Below are 27,153 nucleotides of genomic sequence, written 5' to 3' on the forward strand. Positions count from 1 at the left end.
CCGCCGCCCTGACCGCGCCTGTCTGCGCCTTGTAGCTCGCGAAGGATCTCCTGCACCCGTCCCCGGAAGAGGAGAAGAGGAAGCACAAGAAGAAGCGCCTGGTGCAGAGCCCCAACTCCTACTTCATGGACGTGAAGTGCCCGGGTGAGGGGCGCCGCCCGGGGGGACGGCGACGACTGGCGGGGGGAGGGGGCGGGCCCCCGGGGCGGGCGCACGGCTGGCCCGACCGCTTCCGAGCGGGCTTGAACGTGCATGTGGATGCGGCCCGTCACGTCTAGAGGGGACGGTGGACCTCGGGGTGACGGGACGTCGTGTCCTGACAGTTAACGCACGCGGGCTTGCGCTCGAGCAAAGAAAGGCGTGGGAAGTAAAGGTCCTAAGTCCCTGCTGCTTGATGCTTCTTCCCAGGATGCTACAAAATCACCACCGTCTTCAGCCACGCACAAACGGTAGTTCTGTGTGTCGGCTGCTCCACTGTCCTCTGCCAGCCCACAGGAGGAAAAGCAAGGCTTACAGAAGGTGAGCTGATGGACGAACGTTGTCGTTTTGAGCTCTGAATTTTGTACTGCCTCCCTCATAAAGGTGGTTGGGAGTTGGAAGTCGTTCGCCCACACGCCTTCCTGCCCCAAAAAAGTACGACGGGAAGCCACGCATTTCTTAGTGTCAAAACACTGAGGTTGAAAGCTGAGGCGCAGGAGTCATAAAAGGGTCTTCGTCTGAGGGAGTGATAAGTTTCTTAAACGACTGAAGTGGTAGCTACAGGCTGAGAAGGAAAGTAAAGATGTAGCTTTCTTGTGGGGGTGGGGCAGGCTAAGTAACCTCGGAACCTTTTTCTTCCAGGATGCTCCTTCAGGCGGAAGCAGCACTAAAAGCACCCTGAACCAAGATGAGCGGGACACTATCCCAATAAACAGATTTTGGATACATCCTGTTTATTGTCTTTGTTTTACTGCTAGGAAGTTCCTACCTCAAGTACTCAGGGGCAACCAGAAGAGTGGACTGCTAGAGTCACTTGGGGCAAGTAAGTGGCCAAGTACTTAAGTCTATTTGGGACATTTCTGTCCAGCTAGGCTCACTGAGTAAATCTTTGGAACTTGATAAAAACACGGGATACTATGTAAATGGACATTTTCTTTCACTTTTATGTTTTCGTAGCGTTAAGAATCGACAGTTCACCTTTAACATACCACCTTAGCGCAGAACAGCTTAGGATCTTTTATTTACAGTTTTCAGAAGCCTATCTAGTTTGGGGGCTTATGGCTCCAGTCCTCTACAGTTGAGGGGATTTGTCCAAGTGGAGGTTAGTGCCTTACACTCCATAGCCAGTGTTGTAGCCGTCTCTGGCCTGCTGGGGGTTGTGGACTCATGAAAGGTGGGGGAGAACGTGTGGTGGAGGTATAAGAACCTAGGAGTAAAAAAGAAACAGATGAAGTGTGAATAAAACGTGGATATTTGAGCTTTTCAGAGGTGAGGGTGGTTATTCTTTACCTGTTTGTGGTGTTCTTAGAGTTGGTACATAAACAACTGGAACTGTCTGTATCTTGTTTAAGAAGGCATTATACGCTGGAAAAAGAACAAGGCAGATGTCACTATTATCTCAAGGCTTAGCGGTGGTTTCCACTTCCAAGTGGGGTTCTGTCCTATGCACTTTACTGCTTCTTGGTGGTAAGTTGAGCAGGACCTTTCGTCCACTAGATGACTAGGGAGGCTGAATGAGTTACAACTGCTTGTCACAAGTGAGATGTGATGAACAACTAATTTTCATCCTCATAGTTGGTGAAATTAAAGATTTTTTATTTATTTGACACAGAGAGCACAAGCAGGGGGAGCGGCAGGCAGACGGGTAGAGGGAGAAGCAGGCTCCGCTAAGCAAGGAGTCTGATGTGGGGCTCGATCCCAGGACGCTGGGATCATGACCTGAGCTAAAGGCAGTTGCTTAACCAACTGAGCCACCCAGGCGCCCTAATTGGTGAAATTAAATGAAGGCAGTTTCTAAGTCAAAAGTCCATGTTGCTGAACGTAAGGGCTCCTTACCTAGAAAGATGAAAGCTGTTGATGCCAGCACTGTAAAGAGGGTAAAGAAGATGGCCTGGTGAGAACCCAGGAACTTCTGGAGGATACCTGAATCTTCACATTGATCTGTGCATTGGTCAGAACAATAAAAGGTAATAGTTACTTAAAGCATTCACGGCAGGTGGCTGTGTTCAAAAACACATGGTCATGGGTATCCAGCAGAAGCTCTCAAAACCCAGCCCTCTGGGAAATTGTTTTGCTTCTTAACAGAGGTGAATTATGTACTTGGTTCCTCCACCTCTTTTTCGCTTGTTCCTATCTCCCAGGTAATAAACTCCCAAACTTTGAACCTTGTATTTCTTCTCAACTTACAAATGGATATGTGAGTACTCTACTACCTAAAGATGCCGGTTAACCTTTCCTGTGTATTTTTAATTCCAAATGACTTGCTTCTCTTCACCAAATTTGTGATTGTGGCAACTGAACTTCCAGTTCTAATCGCTCTAACCTGAAATCTTTATTTGGATCACCAACCACTTTTTAAATCCAGGGGTCCCCTTGTCATTCTTTACTTAGGATGTCCTTTCTAGGGAGCATTCGGATTTTTGTATAACACTGTCCTCAATAAAACTTGAGACTTGTGTTTTTGAAGCACACTTGACATTTTACTTTGGTTATTTCAAATTTTTCAGTGTCTAGAAATGAACAGCTGTCCCAGCAGACTCCCCTGAACTTCCAGGTCTTCCCATATATCTCATATTGTCACCAGGCCCTCCTACCGAGTTCTATTCTGCATCCCTAGTATAGGCCCTCTAACTTTTGGACTTGTAACTGGTCTTACTTCTCATGGTACTTTGTTTCAGAACTGTTTACAAACTGCTTTGCTCTGAAGAACACTGTTGAGGTTGTTTGAAATAAAGTGCACTAAAAACAAGATTCTCTATACTAATCCTTGATCAGGTCCAACTGTTGAAAGCTTTTGGCTTTCCAATATTTATACGGTAAGAGTCCGAATAAAACTTACGGAACATGATCAGCCTTTCCAATACCCCTTTGTTCTGGCTACAATGAACTATTTACTAGCTCGTTAATTAGGCCCTGTCTTAAATCTGATTTCTGTACTAGGTACCATGCCTGGCATATAACAGTGGGCACTCAACGTGCTTGTGTGAATAAGCTAGCTGAAGACTGGGTTGGGTTTTTTTTGTCTGACCACTCCTACCCACCATGGTTGTACTGTTCCCACTGGTCCCTCTTAGCTCTGAGAAGTGCAGGGGTTCTTAACCATTTATTGTGCCATGAGCAACTTGGGCAGTATGGTGAAACCCATGGATCCTATCTCAATGTTTTTAAATGCAAAAAATAAAATGTGTAGGAATAAAAGGAAACCCAGTTATATCAAAGTTAACCAAAATGTAAAAAACATTGTGATATAGCTATGTATATACAATACACTTAGTAAGATGTTAAAAAGACCTTTTTTGAGTGCTTTAGTAACAAGAAAGATCTAGGCTCAGGTCTGATAACTACTGTAATTTTTATGTAACTTTGAAGTGAATTTTGAGATCTAATAATTGGAACATGAAAATATCTGAATTCTGGGCGCCTGGGTGGCTCAGTTGGTTAAGCGACTGCCTTCGGCTCAGGTCATGATCCTGGAGTCCCTGGATCGAGTCCCGCATCGGGCTTCCTGCTCGGCAGGGAGTCTGCTTCTCCCTCTGACCCCCCCCCCCCATGTGCTCTCTCTCATTCTCTCTCTCAAATAAATAAAATCTTTAAAAAATATATATATATATCTGAATTCTGTTGGTGACAGAGTCACACATATTGCTATTGCTGTGGTTTCTTGCCTATATTCGTAAAATCAGTGGAAATGGAAACTTTATTGAGAGATTAGTTGAAAATAAAGATGCAGTTTTTCCCCCTCATTGAAGGTCATGGGTACCTGGAATTCCATCCATGGACCCTTGCAGAAACCCATTAAAAAACTCTAGATTTTAAAACTCCCAACAGAAAGAACACAGAGTTGAACACTGTTTCTAGTCCTGGGACCTTGAGCATCTCCATTTGTTCAATTCTTAAAGGGAAAAACATCTACTTTAGAGTTACGAGACAACAGATGCACATAAAATGCACTTAGGGTATTGGCCAGTACGTATCAGGTACTTGTAGAAACAGACCTTCCTTCCATTGGAGATGAATGGGGTTCAGTCCACTTCACTCCTAGTTAATTCAAAGAACACTTTCTCTGGAGGGATGAGCAGGTAGCGGTGGCAGTATAAGGAGGATGATTCTTTGGCTTTCCTAACACTTTTCCGTGACTACACATGTTCCCATCCCACCCAGACCGGGCGTAGTTTCTAAACTGAGTAATGGCTAGAATCAGGATTTTTGGAAAGCAGTCTTAGTTCTAGGACTATCACCATTTGCCCATTGCCTGATGCAAAAAGATCTGCCAGAGATTTTTGAAGAAAAACATTTATCAAGAGGTTTAAAACAGGAAAATAGTACACTTAACAAGGCTGAGAAGTTCTTAAGTTGATAACTACTCTTAAATATGTAAGTTAAGTAGAATATCTTGATGGTGAGAAGAGAGCTTCCTGAAGGTGATGTTATAGGTAGGCTTGGAAAATAAAGATCAGTGCCCCAGCTAGTTTGAGTAATCTCGGTCAAGTGGCTGAATGTTTCTCATTAACTAAGCAATACATTCTGTGGTCTTTCCTACTCTAGATTAAAAACAGGAGCCCCAGGGTGCCTGGGTGGCTCAGTCAAGCCTCTGCCTTTGGCTCAGGTCATGACCCCAGAGTTCGGGCATCTGGTTCCCTGCTCAGTGGAGAGCCTGCTTCTCCCTCTGCCCCTCACCCAGCTTGCTCTCTCTCCCTCTCTCAAATAAAATCTTGAAAACAAAACACACCAGGAGCCCCCAGTGCTCACCTGCACCAGACTTATCCTTCAGAGCTCTCACTAGCACAGCCTCACTTTGACTGGTGAGCTCACAGGAAATATTGATGAAAATGGGTGATGCCATCTGCTGAAGGGAGGTGAAGTTGACTGCTCTTACGGGATAGACAGCCAGGCCAGGTGTGAGGGAAGACTGCCTGTGGCCAGAGACCACTAGAACTGGGGAGCTAGGGAAGACCTTGGAGAAAAGAAAATGATACTTGTTTGCATCAGTATTGCATTCCAATCTTAAACGTACAATAAGATCCCTGTATTTCTAGTTAGCAATCTGAAGATAAGTCATCTGCTTTTCCACACAGATGTGTTGAAGTAGATAAGGGAAGAAAATGATTTGTGAAAGGCGCCTGGGTGGCTCAGTTGGTTAAGCGTCAGCCTTCAGCTCAGGTCATGATCCCGGGGTCCTGGGATTGAGCTCCACATCGGGCTCCCTGCTCAGCAGGGAGCCTGCTTCTCCCTCTCCCTCTGCCCCTTCCCCTGGCTTGTGTGCACTCTCCTTCTCTCTCTCAAATAAAATCTTTAAAAAAAAGATCTGTGAGAATAAAATTGGCTTCAAAAACGTTTTAAACTAGGGTTGCCTGTGTGGCTCTGTCGGTTCAACATCTGACTCTTGAATTCGGCTCAGGTCCTGATCTCACAGCTGGAGGGATCCAGCCCTGTGTTGGGCTCCACACTTAGCAGGGGTCTGCTTGGATATTCTCTCCCTCTGTCCCCCCTCTCACATACACTCCCTCTTTCTCAAACAAATCTTAAAGTTTTGGGTGCCTGGGTGGCTCAGTTAAGTGTCTGCCTTTGGCTCAGCTCATGATCCTAGGCTCCTGGGATTGCACCTCACATCAGCGGGGAGCCTGCTTCTCCCTCTCCCACTGTCCCTCTCTCCGCTCATGCTCTCTTTCTCAAATAAATCTTAAAAAAAAAAAAAAAAAAGTTCTAAACTAGAGTTCTAAAGATCATTTAGGATGATACTAATATCTTTCAGACTGACAAAGCTCATGACCTAAATTTTGGACTCTGGGAGTACCCGGGCATTGTGAAGAGGACAGGTTTTCTTCATTCTAAGAGCCCTCCCCCCTTGTGGTGAATTTTATCAAAGTCATTCCATAACTGTTCCTTTGCCCTTGGACTAGGAATGAAGACTCCTTTTTCAAAACCTTGATCTCAGTTATGTTTTGGTTCAGTGCTTCACATACCTCTAGCTTCTCAAGAACTCTGTCCACCCCCAGCACTCTTATCTCCCCGATGTCTTGTCTGTGGCTAAGAATCAGTTCTGACTGGTTGATGTAAAAGGCTGGGATGAAAGGAATGAGGATTCTTTGCATTCCATTCTTGTTCCGTTCACTGACCAGTGTGGCCCACCCATAGACTGAGGTGTCAGCCACGCTGAGGGCCTGGAGCAGCTCTTCTGACTGGGGTCGAACCTTGATTAGGCAGACATAAACCCCTGAAGAAAAGATGAAAAACTGAGCGGGGAAGGTTCGGAGGCCTCTATTGAGCCAACTGGCTTAAAATAGGAAGGAAAAATGGAAGCAAGTTCAGAACAAAATGTGAACTCAACTTTCTGAGTGTTCACTATTAGCAGACTGTTGGCCATTGTGGGGGAAGGACACTGAAGAAAAACAGTCCCAGGCAACCCACAGTTGAACTTGTTGCTTAAATCAACATGTCAGGGAGTAGTAAATAACACAGTACAAACGGAAATTAAGGGGATAGAGAATGAAGTAACCAAGAGTTGCCAAGATTAGGAAAGGGTTTGTGAAAGATGCTTTGAGCATGGCTTAGTCACTTCTCTGTCAAACCGTATCTCGATGGGAGTATTGTTGTTCTAGTTATCCAGGCTCACACTCAGCTGTCTTTTCATAGACACCCTTTCCTTCATTCCTAAATCCAACCATCCTCCAAATTTTGCTAACTCATCTTTTGAAATGTCTGATACCTGTTAGTATCTCCCTGTTACTCTGGGCTAGACCCTCATCAGTTCATGCTTGGATTATTGCAGTGGCCCCTTCACTGGCCTTCTTGCCTCCTACTCTTCCCTCTCCATTCTGTCCTACCGAGCTCCAGGCTCTCAACTGCCTGGGATGTCCTGGCCTCTGGCCTCTTCACATCTAGCTCACTCTTAGTCACCCTTCCACAGGCCTTGCTGTGTAAAACCACACTCTAACCCCCAGGTTTGAGGTAGATGCTCCTCTTCTCTTTCTGCCTCTACAGCATCCCATGCATCTCTATTCTGTGACGGATCACCCTGCGCAGCACTGGTGAAAATGAAGAGCCCTGTCTTGCTCCCCTGTGTACACCTAGCGTGTGTCCTGGCACCAGGCATTCTGTTTAGTGCCCACCAGTTTGCTGAGTGAGCCTTCCTTCAGTGGCTGCTCATTATTCACACCATCCTGCCTAGCCTTGGAGCAGAAGGTCTTGGGCAGTAGCACTATCCTATTTATGCCTTACGTTTGACATGAATCCTCTCATTTTTAGATTAGGTGATTCATATGAAATTCCAATGTCATGCCTATTTCTACTTTATGCTAGTTAATGCTACTCTGCTTGGAATATCCTTCAGTTCAACAATAAACACTCAAAACACTGCTACTTCCTAGGGTTAAAAAAATGATCCAAGCCCAGAGATAACAGGGACTAGCAAAAAAGAAAATGAAAGACTATAATAGAAAAGCACAGGGTATTACAGAGATTAAACAAAAATGCTGGTTGAGAAAGTTTCCATAGTTATAGAGCAGAGGAAGCTGGAAAGTGTAAATGCAATCTAATAAGCAAGTGACAACTACAGAGATGGAAACGGGCACCAGACCCAGCTGGTGGGACCCACCTTTCTCCATGCTGAAACCTGCATGGACATGGAAGATTTTGCTTGCTGGGATGTCTAGCAAAGTATTACTGAACTGCACATGGCACAGCACGAGGGTCTCAGGAAGAAGTATTGTTGTAATGGCCAAGGCCTGACTTGGGGTACAGGATCCTAATAAGCAGAAAAGAGATAAATAACGGTCATAAGATTTGTAAAAGAGGAGACTTATATAAAGGCAGTAGTTTGATTTAAAAAAAAGAGGCAGGGCGCCTGGGTGGCTTAGTCTGTGGAGCATCTGACTCTTGATTTTGGCTCAGGTCATGATCCAAGGTTGTGAGATCCGAGCCCCGTGCTGGGCTCTGCGCTCATTGGGGAGTCTGCTTGAGATTCTCTCTCACAAATAAATACATCTTTTTTTTTTTAAAGGATTTTATTTACTTATTTAAGAGAGAGAGAGAGAGCACAAGCAGAGGGGAGGGCCAAGCACACTCCCTGCTGAGCAGGGAGCCTGACACAGGGCTCCATCCCAGGACTCCAGGATCATGACCTGAGCCAAAGGAGACAATCAACTGAGCCACTCAGATGCCCCTCAAATAAATAAATCTTAAAAAAAGGTGGGGGGGAAGGGGAGGCATCTAGCTGGCTCAGTCAGAGGAGCATGCAACTCTTGATCTCAGGGTTGTGAGTTCGAGCCCCATGATGGGTGCAGAAATTACTTAAATAAATAAAAACTTAAAAAAAAATAGCAAAAAAGAGGGGTCAATTCTGTCTGATTAGGCCAGCCCTGTTGGCTCCTGCTACAATCAAGATGAAAGAACAGTCTAAGACCCTATTACTATAGCGGGGCTTCCATTATCAGTATCGTAGTTGGGGTCCTCTTTCAAAAGTTTTTGGAATTCATCAGTGGGAATGAGACAGATTCCAGGGAAACTGGACAGCTATTACAGTTGGGAGGTATCTTTTCAGTCTAGGAAGTTTCATTTTCCATAACCAATGGCAGTGTGATTCAAATTAGAGATCTCTAGAATTTTATTACAAATGGTATCTTAAACAGGAGCCACACAGTCAACAAGAAATGGATAGCTGCAATGGATGACATTCTAGATTAAATAGGAACTGGTGTCCTGTTAACAAGATTTTCCCCTGCACAGTTTCTTAATGGTCTCAGTTTGCTGAAGTTCTTTGTCAGCTGCCAGTAGTCTGGTGACCATTTTCATCTTTTGGAGACTTATCAGCAATATCAAAGGAGTTGTTACATGAGGTTTCATAATAAAATAAGTTGTGGTTTTAGAAAGATTCTAGGGGGGAAAAATTGCAATCTGTAAATCATAAGGCAAACAACAAGTGAGTATGTTGTAAATATTTAGTACTTTGTAAAAGAACCTGGAAAACTTTAAAAATCAAATATTTATATATACTTAGATTATACTTATGATAAAATTAAGTATCTAATGTGAAAAGAAAATAAGTGCTTAAAAATTGAAGGACAAAAAGGGCAATTAGACTTTAAATTTTATAGACAGTAATTATATTTTGAACTTCTTGGTTTTTTGCATGTTCTCTTGGCAAAAAAAAAAAAAAAATGAAAGAATTTATGTGGACTTTGGAGTGGGACAGATCTACCAATTCTGCCACTAACCAGTTGTTACCTTGTACATGTTACTTGCTCTCAGATTCAGTATTTCTCATTTTTAAAATGATGATAATTACTATATATGATTGTTAAATGAGGGGTGCCTGGGTGGCTCAGTCGGTTAAACGTCCGACTCTTGATCTCAGCTCAGATCTGGAGCTCAGGGTTGTGAGTTCAAGCCCCATGTTGGGTACTGGGCCTGGAGCCTACTTAAAAAAAAAAAAAGAAGATTGTTAAATGAGATAAAATATATAAAAACTGCTAACATAGCACCTAGAATCTATTAGGAATTTCTTGTATTTTAGTTTTCTTTTCTCCCCCACTTTTTAAAAATTCTAAAAATATTTTTATTATTTTTTAAAAGTAATCTATGCAAAATGTGGGGCTTGAACTCATGACCCTGAGATCAAGAGTCTCATGCTCCTCTGAGCCAGCTAGGCATCCCCCCCCCCACCTTTTATTGACAGTAAATTATAGCCCAGTACAGAACAAAAAAACATACAAAATAAATTTGCTGAGCAACTAACACTTAAGATGTCGCCTAGTCCAGCAATTCTTAAATCTAGGGAAGGTGGAAAAGAGTTGGATCTTAGGCCTTATCCCAAACTTATTAACTATTTGGATGGAGCCTAAGACCATATTTTTAAAAAATTTCCTTGGGTAACCTTGAAAATCAGCCATATTTGGAAATCCCTGGTTTAGGCCACCTCTCAGGCAAGGTTATAACTAGAAAAACAAGTGACTAGGTTTAGCCTATATCAAAACCTGGTATCCAATCATTTGTGAGGTCATAGCTGTCAATGATTTATTTGTTAAAGGTGGAGTCAATTTTGAAATAAAAGGAAATATGGATTGCTAGTCTAAGGGGTAAATGAGTTGAACGAAGATGGGAATGATGGCAACAATCACCCAGACCTATAAAGAAACTCCTGACCTTTAAGATTAGCACCATTTCTGCCAGTGGTGATGAAGAGCTTGAACACACTTGAATTGGGGGTATTGGTGAGGTAGGTCTTGAGGTCATAACTGAGTGTTAATCTTGATGATGCATTGACCACCACCTGTCAGCAAACCAAAGGAAAATCTGTACCTAAGTTCTTAGAAAATATTGTTCTCTCCATCTCTACCCTTCATAACTTATTCAACCAAAAGCATCCATTTCACACAAGTGCAAACTGCCCTTCTACTTCATCACATATTTAAGAACCACAAAACCTATTTACCTTTGAGAAGAAAATAACTTTTTTTTCCTAAAAGGAGGTCTTTGTCCATTATTCTGTTTCATTTCATTACATCTTCCCTTTGGATGACTCCCTATTAAAATGCCTTTAGGGGCGCCTGGGTGGCTCAGTCGTTAAGCGTCTGCCTTCGGCTCAGGTCAGGATCCCAGAGTCCTGGGATCGAGCCCTGCGTCAGGCTCTCTGCTCCGCGGGAAGCCTGCTTCTCCCTCTCCCACTCCCCCTGCTTGTGTTCCTGCTCTCGCTATCTCTGTCGAATAAATAAATAAAATCTTAAAAAAAAAAAAATGCCTTTAAAGACAACGGCAACTTTCTTTAGTTTCATATAATCTCAGCCCTTTCTGAAACTTCAAAGTAGTTTGTTTCTCTCAATATACTTGTAATGTTCTGTCTTGTACTGTAGGTATTTTTATTTTTGTTAAAAATCACTCCTATTAGAATCTAAGTTCTTCAACTGAGAACCCTAATTTATCTTTGTATATCCTGTACTGTGCCTTGTATTTAAGGCAAGTGCTTAATGATTACAATAAGAGAAAATAATGATGGCCCTCTCCCCCCCAAATATCAACTTAAATGTATATTATCTTGTCATTATACCATTATGTCATTATTAGTGACACTATGTAATTACATTAAATGTATATTGTATTATAATACAGTCTCCTCAGTACTACCACAATTTTTTGGTTTTTGTTTTTTTTTTTCAAATATTCAAGAACCTTGAAACCGACTTAGTGACATTAAATTCTTAGTAAGGGAAGGAGTTTTGTCTTTTTCATCTCTGTGTTTCCAGTCTGGCACAGGGCTGACACAGAAGAGGCCTCAATGAGTGACTGCTAGTTAGTGATTAAATGATTGTTTTACAAAGTACACAAACTAGGATACGACCTTTTGACATCTCTGTAGACTCTGACAGCACAGACCAGTTCCTCCCTTGTCACCCCCTTTCTCTTTGCTTTCCTAGCATTGAAACCCTTCTCAAACTCCTCAAGTTGTCTTCTCATGCTGCCTCTGTCCCCAGCCCTTTTATCTGCTCACCATACAAGTTCTCTTTAGATGTTATCTAATTTTCCCTTTGTACCTTTATAAACTTTTGCTGAAGCCACCCTGATTTATTCATTGGTCTTCAAGCAACATCTACTTTTATTTGGCTTTGCACATCTATGCCTTTAGTCTAAAATGCCTTCTCTTTTTGGGGCGCTTGAGTGGCTCAGTCAGTTAAGCACCTGACTCTTGGTTTTGGCTCAGGTCATGATCTCAGGATTGTGATCTCGGGGTTGTGAGATTGAACCCCAAGACCACCTCTGCACTTGGTGGGGAGTCTGCTTGAGATTCTCTCTCTCCCCCTCCCCAACTCATGTGTGCTTTCTCTCTCAAATAAATCTTAAAAAAATAATTAAATGCCTTCTATTTTATCTGCCAAATTCCTAATCCTCAAGACTTTTTAAATTTTATTTATTTGAGAGAGAGAGAATGAGAGACAGAGAGCACGAGAGAGGGAAGAGGGTCAGAGGGAGAAGCAGACTCCCCGCCGAGCAGGGAGCCCGATGAGGGACTCGATCCCGGGACTCCAGGATCATGACCTGAGCCGAAGGCAGTCGCTTAACCAACTGAGCCACCCAGGCGCCCCAAGACTATTTTTTTGTGTGCCATGACTCAGATCTCAAGATTCAGTTTAAATGTCACTTCTAGAAAATTTAGCCTTAATGTCTAAGCAGAATTAAGTGACTTTCTTTCTTCTGTATTTTTTTTTTAAAGACTTATCCACCTCTTTGAGAGAGAGAATTCAGGAGTGGGCGAGAAGCAGACTCTGCGCTGAGTACAGAGCCTGACTCAGAACTCAGTCCCACAACCCTGAGATTACGACCTAAGCCAAAATCAAGAGTCAAACGCTTAACTGACTGAGCCACGCAGGTGCCCCTCTTCTGTATTCTTCTTTTTTTTTTTTAGATTTTATTTATTTATTTGAGAGAGAGAGAGCATGAGCAGGGAGAGGGGCAGGAGAGCTGAGAGAAGCAGACTGCCCACTGGGCAGGGAGCCCGATAGTGGGCTTTGATCCCAGGACCTTGAAATCATGACCTGAACTGAAGGCAGACGTTTAACCTATTGAGCCACCCAGGCATCCTCCTCCCCCTCAAATTTTTTTTTAAGCTGTACATCCAGTCACACGCCTCCCCCAGGCATGTCTGGACTCCAGGAGCACTTCTGACATGTCACTTGTAAAGCAATGGTCATTTATGTTGTAGTTATTTAAACTGTCTACATGTAATTATTTCCATCACCACTAGACTGTGAATTCCTTACAATAAGGCACCAGATACCATGTGGGCACATACTGGGCAATTTACTCATCTATAAAATTGGGATAATACTTTGCAGGGTTGTGAAGATTAAAAGTGAGTTATACTGGATGTAAAATCAAAATTTAAAAGAACAGATGCAGGGGCGCCTGGGTGGCTTAGTCATTAAGCATCTGCCTTCGGCTCAGGTCATGATCTCAGGGTCCTGGGATCGAGCCCCGTGTTGGGCTCCCTGCTCAGCAGGAAGCCTGCTTCTCCCTCTCCCACTCCCCCTGCTTGTGTTCCCTCTCTCGCTGTGTTTCTCTCTGTCAGAAAATAAGTAAAATCTTTAAAAAAAATGGGTAATGATTGAGTACTATCTCAGTTCAATTTATTTAAAAATAAATAAATAAATCTTTAAAAAACAAAAAAACCCCACAAAAAACAGATGCAAAATGCCAAGCCCATAGTAGATGCTCAACAAACGATAGCTGTTACATTTGAGTAATGAAAAGAGGAACAAACAGAGGAGGGAGACCCAACATGTATTTAAGGGGAAAGCGAAAAGGCTTCATCAAGCCAATCCTTCACTTGTTCAACCATTTCACCTACTAAAGGATGTTGCTTCAGCAATTCTCCCTACTCCTGCATCACATTTTCCCTTCTCTACTAAATCATTCCTAAATCATTTTTTCTCCCATCTCAAAAAATGATCAACAAAACAAAAATTTGACTCCAGTTCCTCACAGAGCTGTCTTACGCCCACCATCCACACGTCCTCTCAATTCTCCAGACTTCCGCTCCCATCACTGCACTGAAGCCACTCATCAAAGTAACCACTCTGTACTGCGAACCCATTAGTCTTTGTTTTCAGCTTACCTATCAGTAACATCTGACATGGCCGATCACTCCCTCCCTCCTTGAAATACAGGGATCCCTCCACTTTTCAAAAATTTGCATTAAGCCTCATCACTTTTAGAAAGACATTAATAAGTGGTTTCCCTAAGGAAAAGAAATCCAAAGAAGATTTTTACTTTTACAAAAACAGGTAAAAAGTAAAAACAGCATTCAGCATTTGTTTTGCAGCAAGCCATTTACAGAGGCAGCGTGCACCCCAGGCCTCTTCCTTGGGAACCACACTCAGCAGCTTAGCATTCAGCCATGTAGCTTTTCTTTTTTTAAGATTTTATTTATTTATGAGAGAGAGAGAGAGTGAGCACGACTGGGAGGGAGGAGCAGAGGGAGAGGGACAAGCAGACTCCACGCTGAGCACGGTGCCAGACGCAGGGCTCGATCTCAGGACCCTGGGATCACGATCTGAGCTGAAATCCAGTCGGATGCTTAACCTACTGCGCCACCCAGGCAGGCGCCCCTCAAGTGATGGCAATTCTGTCCTTTTAGTTATTGAGTCAAAACCCTGAAGTCATTTTTTTTTTTTAAACTTCAAGTCATTCTTGTTTCTCTCAGACTTAATATAATCTGCCACGAAATTCTATTGGCTCCACCTGTAAAGTGCACTAGACTCTGACCAGCTTCTCCCCGCCTCCTCTGTTAGCAGCCTGGGCCCCGGTCCCCACCATATCTCACCTGGATCGCTGCGAGAGCAGTTTCCCAGCTTCAACCCTTGCCCCTACGGTCTGGTACCACCACGTTTGGGGGGGGTTGGCACTGTTTTATTTATTTTTTATTTATTTTTAAAGATTCTATTTATTTATTTGAGAGAGAGAGAGACAGCGCATGAGCCAGGGGGAGGGGCAGAGGGAGAGAGAGAAGCAGACTCCCTGCCAAGCAGCGAGAACAATGCGGGGCCTCGATCCCAGGACCCTGAGATCGTGACCCGAGCCAAAGGCAGATGCCCAACCGACCGAGCTAACCAGACGCCCCGATGTTGTTTTAAAAATCATGTGCAGCTGAACAGGATACATGTGTATGACTATACCCCAATACATAATTAAAATATTTTTTAAAAGATTTACTTATTTATTTATTTGAGCGGGGAGGGGCAGAGGGAGAGAGAGAATCTCAAGCTGACTCCCTACTGAGCACAGAGCCCGACATGCGGCTCAGTCTCACAACCCTGAGATCATGACCTGAGCCAAATCGCTGAACTGACTGAGCCACCCAGGCGCTCCACCACAGTGATATTTTATTTTTTATTTTTATTTTTATTTTTTCTCGCCCCACCTCCCCCACAGTGATATTTTAAAGTATAAATCACACTAGTCATCCTTCCGAAACTTTTTTTTTTTGAGGAGAGAGCGAGCGAGCAGGGGGGAGAAGCAGTGTAAGAGGGAGAAGCAGGCTTCCCGCCGAGCAGGGAGCCCGAAGCGGGGCTCGATCCCAGGACCCTGAGATTATGACCCGGGCCGAAGGCAGATGCTTAATGACTAAGCCACCCAGGCACCCCTTATTTATTTATTTGTTTTTCCTTCTGGTTAAAAATCCTAATCACTGTTTAGCTTTGTGTTCCAAAGTTTTCTGGCTGGCTTTATATCTGACATGTCAGTAGATTTCTTTTCCTGGGATGTGTATTCTATATGCATATCCCCAAATATGGAAATAGTCACCCTGGCCTCATTAGGGTTACCTCTCGATATGTTTTCACCACTCCTGGGATGTCATGAAAAACTGTTGTTATTCCTGGACTCCTGGCCACTCCCACTCCAGTGCCAATGTCTGTCTGTAGAATGTTGTCAGCAGAAATCATCCATATCCCAGGTTCACCTAGGAAAAGACAAGAGAAGGCACTTGGTCACAACCTCTGATCTAAATGGATGGTCACTCTAACCTTATTCAGACTCTGTATCAGTAGACCATTCAAGCATACAGATATCTCTTCCTAGGAGGAACATCCAGCTTTGAAGATAACTTTATTTTCTGAATATCAGGCTCCCCTTTATATACCATCATACCCACAAAATAAAACAAGGATTACTGACCTTCAGAATCACAGACGGAGCTACTTAGTTGGAGAATATAACTGTTCTTAGGGAAAAGGAAAAACTCTTTTTAACACAGGAATAACTCTCTTTCAGCTACTAATGGATATCAGAAGACTGTGAAAAGGTGACAGCTGGTAGGAGAGAAGGTTTGTTTGTTTTGGCTTAAGTCTCAAGGTGGCAGAGGAATGCTACCTTGAATTTAGGTTAGAGTACTGATCCTGGCATTTGGTCCTTTTGCTTCCTCATTCAAAGTGGTATAGATTTAGGATGTCCAAGTATTCCAGAATGGAAGATAGAAGTACAGTCCTGACAAAATCTAGCAGAAGAGTCAAGTAACAGTGTTCTTTCACTGACAAGAGATTAACAATCATAAGACTGTAACTCTGTCAACCCTAAAGCAGGTCTAGCTCAATGGCCCTGGGTCCCTGGGTCCAAATCCAGATCTGAAGGTCAGTAATCCTTGTTTTATTTTGTGGGTATGATGGTATATAAAGGGGAGCCTGATATTCAGAAAATAAAGTTATCTTCAAAGCTGGATGTTCCTCCTAGGAAGAGATATCTGTATGCTTGAATGGTCTACTGATACAGAGTCTGAATAAGGTGAGTTAGTGGTGGTTGCTTGCCAATCAGTCGTTACAGGATTTGGGGATCTGACCTGAGCTGAGTGGACTCCCTCTGAATCAAGCCCTAAATATATCGAATCTGGCCCCATGTCACATCACTATACCCAGACACATGGATCCAGTTCCCAGAAGAGGTCACAGAGCCACATACCACCCCCATCCAATCCTACTTGGATAGATTATTTGGATGCACACACCCAGGCAGGGTACACTGCTTTGGAATATGCCTTCTGTAAACCCAGAGAATTAATACTCATTTCTTAACCAAAGACTGATGTCCTTGCACTCAGTAGTACTTCCTAGGGCAGAAATGCTTTGCTGATCAAGAGTATAGTTTAGCCCAGTACAAGGCCAAACCTTATTACGGGGATGATATATTTAAGAGTTAGGCCTTCAGAAGTCCCTCACAAAACAGTGTACTCACAATTGGTTCCCAGAACTAAAGCCTTACTGCATTTTCCTTCATTCTTTACTGTTGTTCAATTTATCAATTACCCTCCTTCAGAAGCTGGGAATAAGGTACCCACAACACCTACATAATACAGTGAGCTATGCGATCAGGAGATGAGTGATCAATATTCCTAGAGAGGCCCTCAAGATTTTTTTCTTTTTTAAGATTTTATTTTTGGAGGCACCTGGGTGGCTCAGTTGGTTAAGCATCCAATTCTTGATTTTGGCTCAGGTCATGATCTCAGGGTCCTGGGATCAAGCCCCACCCTCAGGCTCTGGGCTCAGCGGGGTGTCTGCAATTTGATTCTCTCTCCCTCTGCCCCTCCCCCCACTACACTCTCTTAAATAATCTTTAAAAAGGGCGCCTGGGTGGCTCAGTCGGTTAAGCGACTGCCTCCGGCTCGGGTCATGATCCTGGAGTCCCGGGATCGAGTCCCGCATCGGGCTCCCTGCTCGGCGGGGGGTCTGCTTCTCCCTCTGACCCTCCCCCCTCTCATATGCTCTCTCTCTCTCTCATTCTCTCTCTCAAATAAATAAATAAAAATCTTTAAAAAAAAAAATAATAATCTTTAAAAAAATTTTTTTTAGAGTCTCCTTAGTTTCTCCTCTTGAAACTTTTTTTTTTAAAGATTTTATTTATTTGTTTCAGAGAGAGAGAGGGAGCACGAGAAGGGGGAGGGTCAGAGGGAGAAGCAGACTCCCTGATGAGCAGGGAGCCCGATGTGGGACCCTGGGATCATGACCTGAGCCAAAGGCAGTAGCTTAACCTACTGAGCCACCCAGGTGCCCAAGTATTTTATTTTTTTAAATAATCTGTACACCCAACATGGGGCTTGAACCTACAACCCCGAGATCAAGAATCCCATGCTCTGACTGAGTAGGTCAGGTGACCCTAGGCCTTCAGATTTTATTTTATTATTTTATTTTTTATTTTTTAAAAGATTTTATTTATTTATTTGAGAGAGAGAATGAGATAGAGAGAGAGCATGAGAGGGGGGAGGGTCAGAGGGAGAAGCAGACTCCCCGCTGAGCAGGGAGCCCGATGTGGGACTCGATCCAGGGACTCCGGGATCATGACCTGAGCCGAAGGCAGTCGCTTAACCAACTGAGCCACCCAGGCGCCCCAGCCTTCAGATTTTAAATCGTTTCGAAAAAATTATCTAAGGGATGAGTTGCTTTCTCATCCTGTCAGCTGTGAGGTTAAGAAAGGGAAGGTATCCAAACCATTGTGGTTGAGGAGGTGAGTCCTGAAGCAGATGACATCTCCAACAAAGGTGAGCTGGGTGTCTGGCTCAATGGCATGCTCCACAGCAACAGGGACGTAATCTGCCACACCTGGGTGCCTCCGGTCCCAGATTCTCAAAAGCGTCACTCCTGTGTTCACTGCCTGGGCCACGTAAGTATAGTTCCTATTCCCTGGCCCAATAAGTAGCAGGTCATCTCTGAAAGGAGATAAGAAAGTAGCAGGTCATCTCTGAAAGTTCACTGTTAGGACACAGTTCTGGGAGCAGAGCTGATCACAGCATTTTCTATTCAACAGCTCAAAGGTTCAGAAGGAATTCTATGGTGGAGGGCAAGCAACAAGTGGCCAAGGGTCAGGTCTATTACCTTTATATACAGAGTACCCAGTAAGACCCCCCCACTTTTTTTAATTAAAAATTTGTTTTCCAGTACAGCTTTTTTTTTTTTAAGTAGACTCCACGCCCAGCGTGGCTTGAACTCACAACCCTGAGATCAAGCCCTGAGCTGAGATCAAGAGTTGGATGCTTAACCGACTAAGCCAACCGGGCACCCCAGTACAGCTTTTTGATAATAATACTCCTACCAGCTCCCTATGGGGGCTTTCTGTGAACTAGGGCTTGACAGATTGAAGACACCCTGAAATTCTTCTTCATTAAACAACTAGCACCATTCTGGTGTTTCCCATCCTAATGAAAAAAAGTAAAGATCAGATTCCGAGTAGAGAACATTGAGAGGCATTTACTGGATAACCCTAGCTTATCTGCACAATTTCTACCACAATATAGACATCATTCCTTTGATTCCACACCTGTTCAGAGCCAGATGAAGCTGGGTGTTGTGTGTGTGGAATTTCTCTCCAATGCTGTTATAAAACTGGACAACGAAGGTGAGAGACATGCCCACAGGAAAGGCGGGCAGAGTCCTCCCGTGGGCTGCATACAGCTTGGGTTGGCTGCTCATCCGCACATATGTCACTGGCGCCACCTGTGGGCAGGAGAAAGGCCATTGGAGAGGAGCTGCCATAGATTGCAGAGTCCTGACCTGAGATGACTTAAATCAGAGCTGAATAAGAAATACGACAGTACAGGGCGCCTGGGTGGCTCAGTTGGTTAAGCGACTGCCTTCAGCTCAGGTCATGATCCTGGAGTCCCTGGATCGAGCCCCGCATCGGGCTCCCTGCTCGGCAGGGAGTCTGCCTCTCCCTCTCCCACTCCCCTTGCTTGTGTTCCCTCTCTCGCTGTGTCCTTCTCTGTCAAATAAATAAATAAAATCTTTAAAAAAAAAAAAAAAGAAAGAAATACGACAGTACAGTAAATGGCTCCTGAATTATTAAAGCTAAGAGAATGTGGAGAGAAGTTGGAGCTTTCTTTTTAAGATTTTATTTATTTACTTGAGAGAGCGTGCACGTAGATGAACAGAGGAGGGGCAGAGGGAGAGGGAGAAGCAGGCCCCCCGCTGAGCAGGGAGCCCAATGCAGGACTCAATCCCAAGACCCTGGGGCCATGACCTGAGCCGAAGGCAGACACTCAACTGACTGAGCCACCCAGGTGCCCCATGGAGAGAGAGAATCTCAAGCAGACTCCATGCCCAGCATGGAGCTGGACACAGGGCTCGATCTCACAACCCTGAGATCATGACCTGAGCTGAAACCAAGAGTTGGATGCTTAATTGAATGTGCCACCCAGGCGCCCCATGTTAGACTAAATTTTTTAATTCTAATAACAAAGCCTAATTTTGATAGCAATAGTTCTACCCTCTCCCACACCCTTTTGCCAACACTGCTCAGAAGTGTACCAATTTAAGGCTAATCCCTCTTATAACAAGGCTTCTAAAGGCCACTTTTGATGGCTTATACCCATGTCAAGATTGTCCTCTTATCTTACAGTTCGTTCTGACCTCCAGGGAAGTTCCTAGTTCTTAAACCAGGAAATCTGCCTCTTCAGGCCATGGTATTCCTTTTATTTTTTTGAGTAAGTTCCTGAACTCACCTGAACTCCAGTTATGGTTGTTTGGTTGACTCCAAAAGGTTCTATAGAAGTGACTTCCAACACAGCAGTACCTGCAATGGAACCAGCTTTCAGGAGCCCTTCGCCATCCTCCTCGATGACAGATGAATTAGGGAAACACTTGAGAACACGGGAACTCACAAAGGCGGCCCCTTCCCTAGGGAACAAATGGAACAAGTGGCATCTCTTGGGGGCTCTGACCAGAAAGAAAGGATATTGCCAGGATTACTGTTAGAGACTTACTCAGGAAACCACCTGCCATTCTCCATGTTGTGTGCTTATTTGTTCCTCAAGTAAAAGTCTGCCTTTGGATTATGCCTATCTCTTTAAAAATCACATCCCATCACATATTTATCATTAAAAAATCATTCAGCTTGGGGCGCCTGGGTGGCTCAGTTGGTTAAGGGTCTGCCTTCGGCTCAGGACATGATCCCAGAGTCCTGGGATCAAGCCCCGCATCGGGCTCCCTGCTCGGCAGGGAGTCTGCCTCTCCCTCTCCCACTCCCCCTGCTTATGTTCCCTCTCTCGCTGTGTCTTTCTCTGTCAAATAAATAAATAAAATCTTTAAAAAAAAAAAAAAGAAATACGACAGTACAGTAAATGGCTCCTGAATTATTAAAGCTAAGAGAATGTGGAGAGAAGTTGGAGCTTTCTTTTTAAGATTTTATTTATTTACTTGAGAGAGTGTGCGCGTAGATGAACAGAGGAGGGGCAGAGGGAGAGGGAGAAGCAGGCCCCCCGCTGAGCAGGGAGCCCAATGCAGGACTCAATCCCAAGACTCAGGTCATGGGATTGGCTCAGGTCATGATCCCAGGGTCCTGGGATCGAGCCCCACATCGGGCTCCCTGCTCAGCCGGGAGTCTGCTTCTCCCTCTGCCTCTGCCCCTCCGCCCTCACTCGTGCTCCTCTTGCTTTCTCTGCTCTGTCTCTCAAATAAATAAATAAAATCTTAAAAAAAAAAAAACAAAAAACAAAATATTCAGCTAAAAGGATTGAAAACAGATATTCAAACAAATAGTTGTGTGTGAATATTCATAGCAGCATTATTCACAACAGCCAAAAGGTGAAAAAAACCCAAATGTCCAACAAAAGATGAATGGATAAACTAAATATGTTATATCCATACTGTGGAGTAGTAGTCATTAAAAGGAACAAAATAGGGGCGCCTGGGTGGCTCAGTCGTTAAGCGTCTGCCTTCGGCTCAGGTCGTGATCCCGGGGTCCTGGGATCGAGCCCTGCACCGGGCTCCCTGCTCCGCGAGAAGCCTGCTTCTCCCTCTCCCACTCCCCCTGCTTGTGTTCCCTCTCTCGCTGTGTCTCTCTCTGTCAAATAAATAAGATCTTTAAAAAAAAAAAAAAAGGAATGAAATATTAATACATGCTATAATGGGAAGGAACCTAGGAAACATGTGAACTGAAAGAAGCCAACACAAAAGGTCACATGTTGTACGATTCCATGTAATAAATGAAATACACAGAAGACTTAAATTCAAAGAGAGAGATGATCAGTGGTTGCCAGAGGCTGAGAGGAGGGAAGAACAGGGAGTGACTGCTGATGGGTACGGTCTCCTTTGATGGTGATGAAGATGAAACTAGACAGAGGTGACGGTTGCACAATACTGTGATGCACTAAATTGTCCACTTTAAAATGGTTAATTTGGGGGCACCTGGGTGGCTCACTTAAGCCTTCGGCTCAGGTCATGGTCCCAGGGTCCTGGGATCGAGACCCGCATCGGACTCCCTGCTCAGCGGGAAGCCTGCTTCTCCCTCTCCCACTCCCCCTGTTTGTGCTCTCTCTCTCTCTCTCTCTCTGTCAAATAAAAAAATAAAATCTTTAAAAAAATTTTTTAAATGGTTAATTTTATGTAACATGAATTTCACTTCAGCTAAAAAAACTTATTTGTGGGTTAAAAAATCACCTAGAAGGCAAGAGTTCTTTCCATATTCCTAAGGGTAAGGTTGGAACCTGGCCTGCCCTTCCCCACTCTCCTCACCTGTTGGTGTGGAGTCTGAGCTGGGAATTCATGGGCATCAGAATTTGCTCAGGCTGGCACTCTGGAAAGAACAGTTGGAGTTTCTCAAACACCTAAAGTGAGAAAATAATGTCTTCCTCATTTCTGGAAAAGACAAAACGATGACCTTTGCTCACATATCAACTACAAATCAACGTCCACCTCACTTCAGCTTAGTCTGAGGGTCCATGACACTCTTTTCCAAATGAGCCAGACACTTAAAACGCACCTTGGTATTCTATAGAATACAAATCTAATATTAGCCCTGCTTCTGACAAAGCTACACTGACCAACCACATCCTCTGTATCACTTAAATATTAGGTATAAAATAATTTTGAAATTTCTAATTTTAGCTCTGGTAACCTGAAAAGAGATGTGAGAACAAAAACTTATAATAATAAATTAGCTAGTCCTAGTAAAAAGCTCTTTCCTCTACACCTCACTGAATCAGAGAAACAAAACCAAAATAAAGGAAAAAGATAGAAAAAGAAAAAAAAATTAGTCCTAAATTCAGAGGTAGAGAAACCTATTTGCCCCCCACAAATGATCATTTTTCTTTTGAACACTAAAAACAACAGGGCCAGTTAGCTTTCAACCTCAGAACACCTGTAGAAACCAACCATTCATGCTCTTACACCTTACTGGAAGTTAGGGTTAGATCTCCTCAGTGGATGGTATCATAATATCTATGTTAGGCAGAGCAGCTAAGAAACGAACCCCTCTTTAGTTATTATGGTTTCATATCCTGTGTTTATTGTGTGGGGAGTTGAGGGGAGTGCATGTTCTTACAGTTTCTAGTATCAATACTTATACAGATGCAATTAGCAAGAATGACAAAGATCTAGAAGCTATGAGCCTATCCTAGGGCTCCCTCTAGCAATTTCTCTACCTCTATCCAGACAAAGCTCCTCATGGATGATAAAAGAATATAACCTTCTTCTCCTTGATACGTAAAAACAAGATTTAGGTTTGGGACCTTACCAGGATCTGAACTTCAGCAGACAGTTCCAACAAATTCCCCTCAAGCTGCCCAGAGGAACTGTTCATACAGCGGACAGTGACTTTGATACTGGTGCGACCAGCTGCTTTTGTGTGGACAACCATGGCAAAGTTATTCTCTACTGGGAGCTGTAGGAAGACCTGGAAGACAGTTAGGAATGGATTAAGAAATATTCATTAGGGGCGCCTGGGTGGCTCAGTTGGTTAAGCGACTGCCTTCGGCTCAGGTCATGATCCTGGAGTCCCTGGATCGAGTCCCGCATCGGGCTCCCTGCTCGGCAGGGGGTCTGCTTCTCCCTCTGACCCTCTTCCCTCTCAGGCTCTCTGTCTCTCATTCTCTCTCTCTCAAATAAATAAATAAAATCTTTAAAAAAAAATAAAAAAAATAAAAATAAAAATAAAAAAAAAAAAAAGAAATATTCATTAATAATCACTGTGCCCTTCCCTCTGTGTTGTTACGATAACGAAAATGTATGCTAGATAGATCTGTATAAAATAACTAGAGTACCAGGGATTATTTTCATAGTTATTTCTTTTCATATTCCCAGCAACACAGTCACCCCTCAGGTAAGCTCTGTGTATAGCACTCAAATAATTCTGGCAAGCCTCTCTGACAGTCTCATGTTATCTTTTTTTTTTTTTTAAAGATTTTATTTATTCATTCATGAGAGACAGAGAGAGAGAGAGAGGCAGAGGGAGAAGCAGGCTTCCGCGGAGCAGGGAGCCCGATGCGGGACTCGATCCCAGGACCCTGAGATCATGACCTGAGCCGAAGGCAGACGCTCAACCATCTGAGCCACCCAGGCGCCCCAGTCTCATGTTATCTTGAAGTCAATCCATTCACAGGAGAATGAAAATGAAGAAAGGAGTTTCTAAAATGGCTTCAGAGAGTAGAACTTGAATTGGGAGAAGTGAGACAATCTACCCCTAGAGTTCAGAGTGGTAGCAAGGAAGGAAGAGGACAAGAAAGGAGATCTATTTCAGGACTATGCTCACCCTAGTGGACCATCTCCCTACTGCTTCCCCACCACTCTGGCCCAGACTGGATAAGGCCATCGGGAAGGCAGGGCCAACGTTAAGACACATGTTGGAGTAGACACCTGCCTACCTTTGGGGCACTCATTTCATGCCCTCTTTCTCCTGCCTTTTTGCTGTCCAGAGCCTTCAAGACCTTTCTTCCAGCTCTCTTGACTCCAGAGTCCCAAGTTCCAAAATCACCTTTCCCTCCTCCCCTACAGAAAAATTCCCATTTCCTTTATGCAGATCTCAATCAATTGTCTGGAAGGAAGTCTTATGCTAAAGAACAAGTGGTTTAATAATATGTTTGATCCAAGTGAATCTCTGAGTGTTGACACCACATGCAGGAGACCTCCATGTAGGGCCGGCTCAGCTCACCCTGCAGGATCTGAGGCAGGAAGAGAAACTCTGTGTATGGCTCTCAATCACTTTTCCTAGAGACAAGAGTTGGGCTTTAGATAAAATTGGAGGAAGGGAGAAGTAGAACAGATGCTAAAGGCCTATGCCAGCCCCTCATTTCATACAATCTCTGTTTGCTAGTCAAGAAAGAGAGCTGAATTCCTGTGCAGAACTCTGCCAAACTAAGTACAGTTCCATCTCTCCTCAATTCTGAGTATAAGCAGGCTCAGGGAAGTCCACAACAGACAGAAGACCCAAACACCAGAGTTTCCCTAGACTACAGATCTAGGATATTGTTAGAAGGATTACAAATAGATTTTGTAACTTTTTTCAGACTTCTCTTTTCTTTTTAGCTGGCTCCAGAAATACCTAATTAATTCTAGCTCCTGTAACCTCTCTGTTCTCTCCCAAGAGCTACCTCTAACTCTTTATTTTGTGGGCACTGAGTCGTGACCTACTGGGTAACTTGGCTGCAGATTCCTTCTTCCTAAGGATCTAGGCGGCTGCCACTGTCCCCAGACCACCCTGGGTGGGTTCTCTCAAACTGACCATCCGGTAACAATATTGTAAATGAGGTAAAGTTAGCCTGTAGCATCCCCTGCCTCCCTCCCTCCTCTCTCTAATTCTTTTTCAGGTTTCTGAATAAGGCTTAATACTGTGTGCATTACGACATCAGAACAATTTTCAGTTATCACAGAGCATAAGCTCACCTCAGAGCCACCGCAGGTTCAGCACCAGACCACCACAGTAAAGCAAATGTTGCAATAAAGCGAGTCAAATGAATTTCCTGGTTTTCCAGTGCACATAAAATTTACGTTTACACTATACTATTAGTCTATTAGGTGTGCAATAAATAGCATTATGTCTAAAACAATGTACATATCTTAATTAAAAATACTTTATTGCTAAAAAATGCTAACCGTCATCTGAGCTTTCAGTGAATCATACTCACTGATCAATCACAGGTCACCATAACAAATAAAATAATAGTGGAAAAGTTTGAAATATTGTGAGAATTACCAAACTGTGACACAGAGAACAGAGTGAGCAAATGCTGTCAGAAAAACAGCACCAACAGCCTTGTGGTTGCCACAAAGCTTCCATTTGTAAAAACATGCAATATCTGTGAAGCACAATGAAGCAAAGCCCAGTACAGTGAAGCGTGCCTATATATATAGTTTGTACTCATAACGTGTTACTACTACTCGTGGAACATAGTCAAATGCTCACAAGTCAATATTAAGGGAAACAGTGTTTTTGAGAGCTCCTTCCAGCAAAGTATATTAAAAATTACATAGCATTATCTGAGTACTCAAATTGAATTCTTCATATGATTTGTAGGTTTCCAGAGTACACAGAACAAGGGGAGGAGATAAGTAGTAACACTGTGTAGTTTAGAAAGTAAAGTCAGTCTCAAACTTGATGAAATAAGGTAAATTACTATGATGTCCCTGAGATGATATAATAAACAGACGCATTTCTACCTCTGAATGCCTGGGTACTAGATCCAATACATCCCTTTTGCTCATGGACCAGTGGAATGTGAGCCCAGGGTTGGCATTGCTGAAGGAGAAAGGGGTCTGGGTACTGGTCACTCCCATGACGTAAACTGGCATCTGAAAAGAAGAAGGAGTGCTGTGCTGGATGTCCTGCCCAGCTGGCATTACCAGAGTACACCGAGACAGAGCCACCGTACTGACCTCAGTTGCTGCGATGAGTCGAGTAGCAGCTGCAAGGATCCTAACAGCCCTTAGCTGAACAACTTCAATGTGCACTTCATCCTGCTCAACAGGTAGAAGCAAGCTTAGGCTAAGAGGGAGTGTCTGTGCAGTGGACAGAGGATGCTTACAATAACTAGTTTGTTATTGTTTGGGGCATTCAACAAAAAAAATATGCCATAGATGTGTTTGTTTTTGTTCCCTGAACAATTCCTTAAGGATAGGGACTATGTCTTGTAACAATGCCAAATACTCTGTGGGGTTTTTCCCTAAAGATTACATATTTCCCATGCTTGGTTAAGAGAATGCCAGGTAAGGGACTCAAAGGGTTTTTCTGAGCTGCTGACACCCTCCTCCTCACCACCCCACATGCCCCAATATGGTTCCCAGATGGAAAAGTGGAAGCAGAGCAGAGCAAAGAACCAATACCTGAGAAAACACAATGACTTTGCCAGTATCTTCATTTACTGTCTGGATGGTGCCATGGACCACAGCTGTGCCAACTACCTTCCCTGTAACCTGCCCCCTCCTATTCACAACAGCCACAGTCTGGTTACTGATAGAGAAGTGAATGATAGATTGGGGCTGGGGGCCACCTTCAGACATGACCTGGAATTTAAACATGCCAGTAAATGAAGGAACATGGGGAGAAATCACATCTCTTTTCCCAACATTTCATCCAAGCAATTTGACCTCTTAGCCTCCCCCACTTCCCAACAGACATATCCCACATCAACTCAAATGCAGAAGAAACGCAAGTGCCACATATGATCTATGGGGTTCCCAGAGGTAGGTTATACCCTGTTCATTAGGGGACAGGAAA

General features: G+C 43.7%; 2 protein-coding genes across 2 annotated transcripts in view; one reads left to right on the forward strand and one right to left on the reverse strand.

The window, feature by feature from the left end:
- Positions 1-34: 34 nt before the first annotated feature.
- RPS27 (ribosomal protein S27) lies at positions 35-926 on the forward strand. Its single transcript, XM_021682020.1, has 3 exons — positions 35-144; positions 409-519; positions 841-926. Exons 1-3 carry the CDS (start codon positions 126-128, stop codon positions 867-869), a joined length of 159 nt encoding a protein of 52 aa, XP_021537695.1. The 5' UTR covers positions 35-125; the 3' UTR covers positions 870-926.
- Positions 927-1,301: 375 nt separating this feature from the next.
- NUP210L (nucleoporin 210 like) overlaps positions 1,302-27,153 on the reverse strand; it is an 80,652-nt gene continuing 54,800 nt past the window's right edge. The window contains exons 25-40 of the mRNA XM_044916000.1: positions 26,760-26,939; positions 26,313-26,393; positions 26,097-26,228; positions 23,179-23,337; positions 22,179-22,270; positions 20,168-20,342; positions 18,988-19,163; positions 18,162-18,379; positions 15,510-15,646; positions 10,339-10,465; positions 7,793-7,942; positions 6,162-6,412; positions 4,948-5,152; positions 2,035-2,139; positions 1,489-1,563; positions 1,302-1,405 (exon numbers count right to left, since the gene is read on the reverse strand). Coding sequence (XP_044771935.1) covers positions 1,302-1,405; positions 1,489-1,563; positions 2,035-2,139; positions 4,948-5,152; positions 6,162-6,412; positions 7,793-7,942; positions 10,339-10,465; positions 15,510-15,646; positions 18,162-18,379; positions 18,988-19,163; positions 20,168-20,342; positions 22,179-22,270; positions 23,179-23,337; positions 26,097-26,228; positions 26,313-26,393; positions 26,760-26,939 — 2,367 coding nt within the window. The remainder of the gene's footprint in view (positions 1,406-1,488; positions 1,564-2,034; positions 2,140-4,947; positions 5,153-6,161; positions 6,413-7,792; positions 7,943-10,338; positions 10,466-15,509; positions 15,647-18,161; positions 18,380-18,987; positions 19,164-20,167; positions 20,343-22,178; positions 22,271-23,178; positions 23,338-26,096; positions 26,229-26,312; positions 26,394-26,759; positions 26,940-27,153) is intronic.

Source organism: Neomonachus schauinslandi, chromosome 6, assembly GCF_002201575.2.
Source record: "Neomonachus schauinslandi chromosome 6, ASM220157v2, whole genome shotgun sequence".
NCBI classification, from domain to species: domain Eukaryota; kingdom Metazoa; phylum Chordata; class Mammalia; order Carnivora; family Phocidae; genus Neomonachus; species Neomonachus schauinslandi.